This window comes from Austrofundulus limnaeus, unplaced genomic scaffold, assembly GCF_001266775.1.
Source record: "Austrofundulus limnaeus strain Quisiro unplaced genomic scaffold, Austrofundulus_limnaeus-1.0 Scaffold323, whole genome shotgun sequence".
NCBI classification, from domain to species: Eukaryota; Metazoa; Chordata; class Actinopteri; order Cyprinodontiformes; family Rivulidae; genus Austrofundulus; species Austrofundulus limnaeus.
This window is the reverse complement of record NW_013952725.1, coordinates 620,659-628,218: the sequence shown is the minus strand read 5'-3', so window position 1 is coordinate 628,218 and position 7,560 is coordinate 620,659. Positions and strand designations below refer to the sequence as shown.

Genomic DNA, 7,560 nt, shown 5'->3' with positions numbered 1-7,560 from the left:
GTGGTACTGCTTTTTAATTTTAGAAAGTGCAAATCTGCTTATGAATTATAAAAAATAGTAAGACAGCTAAAGCGCAAATGAAATGTTTAGTTCTGCAAGTAGCGGTTTTGTGCTTTAGTGGGCTGGTGCCCACCACTGAGGGTGAACATATGTTTTATGCAAACAAACATAAATAAAGAGAAAAAACAAACAAGCTCAAGAAGAAGAGAAAAATGGAGCAAAGGAATGTAATAAAAAAGATGTAAACATGGTTTGGCTCAGGTGATGGAGAGCTAGCAGAGCTAAAACTAATGACAGAGCTGATTTGACTTTTTGTTTTGGATGACGTTTCTAAATTTAACCTCACAATTGTTTGCAGACTCAGGAGGAACACCATCCCACCCTCACATAGAGCAGACACGAACATCAGGGTCCTATTGGGTTTGGGCATACATTAGGCAGTTTGGGCTGCCAGCATTACATCATTACATACCTATTCTGATTTAACAATCCAATAAAGTCATTCGCTGCTCTGGCAAAAACACTGTACTCCATCTGGAGTAATTAGGTTAGAGGAGATTGGAGGGGGATCATACGGGGCTGTTTATAACTGCCATGTAGTAATCTCATGATGGGAAAATGAGCTGCATGCTTTTGGTCAATCATAATGTAAACATGGCTCAGATGAGCTGATGTAAAAGATCTTTTTTTTTCAGCACTGAGGTTACATTATACAAGGCTTTGTGCTCATTATTCTTTAGGGAGGTGAATGAATGTTTCTGTTTTCACCATGTGACAGCCCTGAAACATTCAGGGGAACTTCCAGAGAGGCTGCATGTGAGAAGACACGTCAGTCTGAACAGAGCAGGTAAATATCTGCAGACCTCACAACGATGCCATGTTGGCAGTCAGTGCTGCTTCTGACATACTCCACTCATTCATCAATGTTAGGGCGACATCAACACTCAAAACTGCCTAAAGATGACAAAAAAGCCTTATTTTTGGTTTTATATGATGTTTAACATTAGGTCCTCTGCCCCTTGCCTAAAGAAGTGTGTCTTTCATTAAAAGCCTCTTGCTGTGAGAAATGAACAGTTAAGATAGTGGAACACCCAGTTTAATCTGTACAGACTGTGGTAAAGGACACTACTATTGGGCTTTTACTGGTCAGAGTGACCAAACAGAAAAGGTGTATCCGCTGGTATCCTACACAGGGTTCCTTCACCTTGGTCAACATCAAATTCAAGGACCTTTCAAGGACTTTCCAGTACCAATTTCCTTAAATTCAAGAACCACGCTGGACGGCAACCTGCTACCGCAGTATGTCACCAATAAACAGTTTTAATATCATGTAAATTCAAATAAAAACTGGGAATCGATGAAAGAAAGTAGGTTAAATRYATACCCTACATTCATATCTACAAGCTCAGAAAGAACGACCCGCCCTGCTCTGCTCTGATTGGGTAAAGTTATGACTATGACTCACGTTRTTTGTTGAAAGTCACGTCAGTTTACCATAATCCTGAGTTATCCACTGCAACAAATGTAAATTTATTTWTTTATTTTTATTTTTCAGATAATGAAAATCACATGTGTGAATAGAGAACTTCAATCCCCAAAAAACATTCAAGGACTTTCAAGGACAAGTGAATTTTTTTGGCTGTTTTCACAAACTTTCCAGGGCATTGAAATCTCTCTTTTTTATTCACAAACTTTCAAGGATTACAAGGACCCCATGGGAACCCTGCCTACAGTTGTACTTAACAAAAAAAAGAAGTAACGGACGACAACGGCACAACAGCCCTGTCATAAACGTCTTTTTTGTAAAAACACTGTCCTGATCTACGTTGTTCCACCCAAACAGCTGCAGATCAGCCGTGCTTCGTGGGAAAAGTTCAAGCGTTGCATTGTTTGATTTTGGGGTAAATTCGGTGTAACATTCACTCCTGGGAAGATTGGCTTGTGAACRTTTTCTACGGTGACTCAAACAGGTCAACTGAATGTAAAAGTTACAACACAACAACGAAAGGCACAGTGAAAGTTAGACTAAAACAGAAGCCAGCTGGTGGCAGGTGTAACGCAGAGGGCTGCTGTCCTGCAKGTTTTTCTTGTTTCTCTGATCCAACACACCTGATTCAGTGATTCATTTACCTCTTCAGTTTATCATCCATTCATGTAAACCAGGTGTGTTTGAGCAGGAAAACAAGAAAACGTGCAGGACAGTTGCCCTCAACGACTGGAGTTCGACACCTGTTGTTGAAGAAGACCAARGACAACAGTAACGAAAGTAAAACCTTCACATTGTTCAGTTAATGTGGATATGTGCTGTTATAAACATGAATGCTTTGTGTTGAGTTTTATGGGTTACATGGAAATAATACAGTGCTGCTTTAACAAGTTTTAACAACTCTTTAAAGGGGACATATCAGGCAAAATCCATTTTTTTATCTGTTAAAAGCATTTTTTTTGGTATACTTGGAGTATCTAGAGTGCAGAAAACCTTAGTCTCTTCAAGAGCTGCGTAGATATTTTATTCAGTTTGAGTCATATTTTTCAGCCTGTTCAGTTTTCTCTKTTTTCTGTGACGTTTTCTGAATTATTATGTCACAATAAGGTCTGGATTCACCAAGTAAAACTGAATCATTTTCATTCTCTTCTGGCTCCAACATGTAAGGCTGGATGGACAAGTCTTCCCTCTATCAAACCAGAAAGGACCAGTCTGGAAGCTGCAGGAAGATGGGGTTTGAAACGCCTCGTGTGGATTTAAAGAGACAGCCTCAAAATGAGTTGATATGAGAAACACGTCAGAAAAGGGGTGGTTCTTGAGTTACAATAAGGAGGAATTTAGACTCTATGCATGATGATCATTTTTGTCATTATGTTACAGTTCATTCATTTTTACTTTATTTAGTCTGGTGTTAGCTCTCATCATTTAGGACTGTTAATTTCTTTTATATTTAAAATATATATACTTACTGGTGTGTAGTGGCCAAATTACCACCTTAAAGGGTCWCTAAAGTTTGATTTAGCAGCATTGAATTAATCACGTGTAACTCCTGAGGCTCAGCACAGTAAAAACATTTATTTTATAACATCACGTAGTTTTCCACTCACAGCACAGTGATAGACTCTTAAAACCTTTGATTTTTAAAACCTCTAAACTTGATTAAATGTGGATCAACGTTGTCGTGTGATTACCTTCTAAAATTGTGAGGTTCTTCAGGTTCATGGAGTGCTCCCAGTCCTTCAGACGGAGGTCCTCTGTGATCGTGTTCAGGATTTCCATCTCATTCCTCAGCTGGGCCTCTGTGTGGATGTGCGTCACCCACAAACTGCTGGTGTCTTCTGTGATGTTGCTGATCTGGATCTGAGCAGAATTAACGACTCCTTTAGAACTCAGCACCACGTTTAAAGCTTTGTTTTGACCTGGGATGACTTTCAAACCTGCAARTCTTGAATTTTAAGGTGATGAACACTGATGTCATTGCTGACGGTGTGATTGACGGCTCCCACAGTCCAGTTGACCTCGTCCAGTTTCTCTTTCAGCAAGTTCAAATGCCCCGACGCTTCTCTGAAACACAAACAGAAGCAGGTGGGACTGTCATCTCTGACCACTACAACTCCACCGAGTGCAACAGAAAAACTACCTGAGCTGGGCGTCGTGGTCGCGAAGCAACCTGGACGTTCGGGTCACCTCCGTGCTCAGACTTGTCAGGTTTCGTCCAGCGTAACTGCTGAGCGAGGACAACCTGTGGTCCAGCTGGACCAGGTAATCCTCCGACTGGAGGGAGTTAGCCTGGATGCTCCTCAACTCCAACTCCAGGCCCTGCAAGCAGACAGATTCATCTGAGGAGGCACAATTAAGCCCCCGATTGGAAAAAACACTTTGATAGAGGCTGATTTTTTCAAAATGCATTGAGAATGACCAGGGCAGGCCCTCTTCATTTTGGCACACTAGGCAAGATTTCAGTTGGTGCCCCCTTGTGCAATTTCCTAAATCTCATTATGTTATTTTTCAGGGGATTCTGATGTTATCAGTCCATGAAATGGACGTTATTAGGTGTTATCAGTCCCATACAATGGCTTCAGAGGGTCCCTACTGTGCCTTCTGGGGTTCAGACTGTCCCGACAGTGCCCCCTAGTGGGTTAATATATYAATGACAATGAATGTGTAAATAATCAAAACATATTGTAATAAATGTTTTGTGTCTGTGTCGGTCTCCAGCTCTCTGACCCAACACTCTACCCATTGCCCTATTGAGAGGCTACAACATACAGTCATCGGAGGTTAGTGTTAACCATGTCATTTGCTCTAAAGTTAACCTTAGTGGCTTTTTGCCTCATAATAACCTGATTTTTTATGCCTCATATTAACCAGATAGTTGTTTCATGCCTCATATTAACCAGATAGTTGTTTCATGCCTCATATTAACCAGATAGTGGTTTTATTGCCTCATATTAACCAGCTGACAATCTGAAGCCATTCTATGGGACTGATAACAGCCTATTAACGTCCATTTCATGGATGAAAACATCCGAAGCGGGTGATATTTTTTATCTTCAGAAACCAGGTTGTCCAATTAAAATAGTTTGAAACAGAATACCAGAAGTCTACCTTATACCTTCCAACACCTGCTGACATCATGAGGACCACCTGTTCATGTTAACCAGCAGCTGTGGAGTGAAGCAGTTCAAGGRGGGACTCATCCAGATGATTTTGTAAAAGATTTACTCAAAACTCTGCATTTTCCAGCCCTTTGAAGAACATTTTACTAAATTATTGGGATTAATAATATATAAAGTCAGCATTTTAYGATATGAGAACACTGAAAACCAGACTTTAACCTGAACTTTATAAGGACAGAACTGAAACTTTCATTCTCCTTATTTTGTTTTCCATTTCCACACCGAGTTGCAGTAGTTAATCTACTCTTGACTGCATCATATGATACATTTATCATGAAATATCCTCTGCATCTGATGTCACACATCATCCAGGTTATGTGACTGCAACCCAGCAATTCTGCAKACTAAATCAACTATACTATGATAAAAAGTTAGAAACTATTTTTAGGGGCGACCCTTTGATGAACGGCGCCCTTAGTATTTGTCTATAATGCTTTGCTACGGGCCGACCCTGAGAATGACTGATAACACAGGGATGCAGTATTAAACAAACTGAACAATTTTTGAGCGTGTCTGAATTCAGGGGCTGGATCCTTGCTCGGACACATTTGTAGATGGATTACGTTAGAGCGCAGCGACTAGACCTGTCCATTTGTGTCTGAAGGCTCCTTCAGATCGACAAATGCATCCTTCCTTTGCTCTTGTTTGAAGGATTGGTGCGGTGCATCCTTTGCGGCTCACCCAATCCCATGATGCATTGTGGGTTGAAGACGGCAGGAACAATAGATTAGATTACAAAGATTACTAGATTATATCCAGGCAGTGGTGGCACCAGCCCGCTGAAGCGCAAATCCACTAATTGCGGACCTAAATATTTTCATAAGTACTTAGAAATTACGGAGCTAATTTTTGGATTAGCGCTGCCCACCACTGGTTATTTGTTCTTGAGCAAATCGGTTTGGCTGAGATTTAAGTTAAGCCTCCAAATGTAATAAATTTATTTAATTGTCATGTCTGACCTGAGAGCTGGAATAATAGGATATTTGAAAACAAATTAGCTTATTTGTATTCCTTGTTGTAGAAATGTATTGCACATTTTTTTATATTCAAACTGACTTTTTTATTCTGTAACAKCCTTTTCAACTCAAGAGGAGGAATTCACTTTTACATGTAAGTAAATCTTAATACAAAGCAGTACTGTTGTTGTTTGGCACAGAAATGGTTTAATATTTTCTGCACATGAATCTGATCACCAATAATACGTGACTTATCTCAGTTTAAATGTTAAACAAGACATGTTACTGTCAGACTGTTGATATGTCCATTTGTTTTAGGGAGCAAGGAGAATGATCACCTCTTCACTGGAGCCAAGAACTCAGCCACCACAGCTTGGAGGTACAATAACATCACTTCCAGCCAGCATCTCTCCACTTTTATTAACCCATATCCAACACAGAACCAGTGTTTAACATACCAGTATTGCTCCTCTTTATGTCAACAAATTATCTATAAATAACATGTTTGTTGTTTTTGTGGAAAGCTGTCCRTCCTGTTAAACTTTTTAAGTCGTCCTCAGTTTGGATGTAGGGATTTTCTGYATGTGCTAGGTCAATACTGGAGAAGATGGGACTGCAAGGAAAGCTCACCCTCTTGTAGGCGAAAAAAAGTGGGACAAAAAAATACAAAGTGTTATTTTTTTGTGCCACATTCATATAAACRTACATTTTATAAAGTTTTCTTTGTTACTGTTTTTGTCGAGTGTAACTTTTGGTTTCCTCCGCCTTTAGGATTGCAAGTATCCAGGGTAAAGTCAGACTGTGTGCAGTACCTTGGTGAGGACCTCCAGCCTCTGCAGCCAGCTGCTGTGATTCTGAAACAGGTTTTCTAGTTTCCAGATGTTTTCCAGCAGGTCGGCTTGAGCAGACACCCCGCCCAGGTTCTGCTGGAGCAGGTTGGAGTGAGCTGACGTCCGAGTCACGTTCTCCGTCAGCACCTCCTGACGCTGCGGGGGCGCCTGGGAGCGAGACACTGGGGAGGGGTGGAGAAAAGAAAAGAGTGAGTGCAGATCCCTCAGCTGCAGCAAAAGCCCCAAAATCAACTTTCAGTTGGTATGAATGGAAGCTGTGAGCGTGCAGCGAGCCCAGCACATGTTGATTCAGTCGCCTGCACTGATTCTGATTATCTGCTGGTGCTAAAAGTGCTGTTATTTCTAATCAAAACCTAAATGTTTTCATGAGTTTGGTAACACAGCTCAGCATGAAGCTGTCTGAGCTCAAACATCTGACTGTGGAAATTCATCCATCATCAGTGCACAACAAACAGACCAGCATTCCTTAAAGAAAGGCATGAAGCTGGCCTGACGATGAAATTTACTAAAACTCTGAGAAAGGAAGAAGGACGTACAAGTCATTAACAAACCCAGTTCAAGATGGCCGCCAAAGCTGATTGGCCTGGTCACAAAAAGTCTTGAGYTAAACTTGGTGTAGCTGAGAACCATCTGTCTTCACGTTAAACATCTGATTCAAGAGTCGTAATAAAATATAATAAATGTTTGTTGCACACACCTGCCTCCTTTATTTAGTCAATGTGCTTCTCAGGTTTCTAGAGCAGTGGTGGAGCCACAGGGGTGGTCAGACTGGGACCAGTACTCCCACAGGGGTGGTCAGACTGGGACCACTACTGACACAGGGGTGGTCAGACTGGGACCACTACTCCCACAGGGGTGGTCAGACTGGGACCACTACTCACACAGGGGTGGTCAGACTGGGACCACTACTGACACAGGGGTGGTCAGACTGGGACCACTGACCAGGAAAATTACATCATTTTTTACTTGAAATTTTCTACAGAATTTTACCCAATGAACAGGTGTAAAACTGATAATCACCAACAGTGAATTTAGAGGGGTGTTACACTTTTTATGATTCAGTGATAGGTCTACTCAGAACCAAAAGG

General features: G+C 41.1%; 1 protein-coding gene across 1 annotated transcript in view; it reads right to left on the bottom strand.

Moving 5' to 3' along the window:
- The window catches only part of scara5 (scavenger receptor class A, member 5 (putative)), a gene marked incomplete at its 5' end in the record, with an annotated part of 69,989 nt that overhangs the window by 32,161 nt on the left and 30,268 nt on the right, over positions 1-7,560 (bottom strand). The window contains 4 exon segments of the mRNA XM_014022296.1: positions 3,178-3,346; positions 3,424-3,550; positions 3,627-3,805; positions 6,434-6,633. Coding sequence (XP_013877750.1) covers positions 3,178-3,346; positions 3,424-3,550; positions 3,627-3,805; positions 6,434-6,633 — 675 coding nt within the window.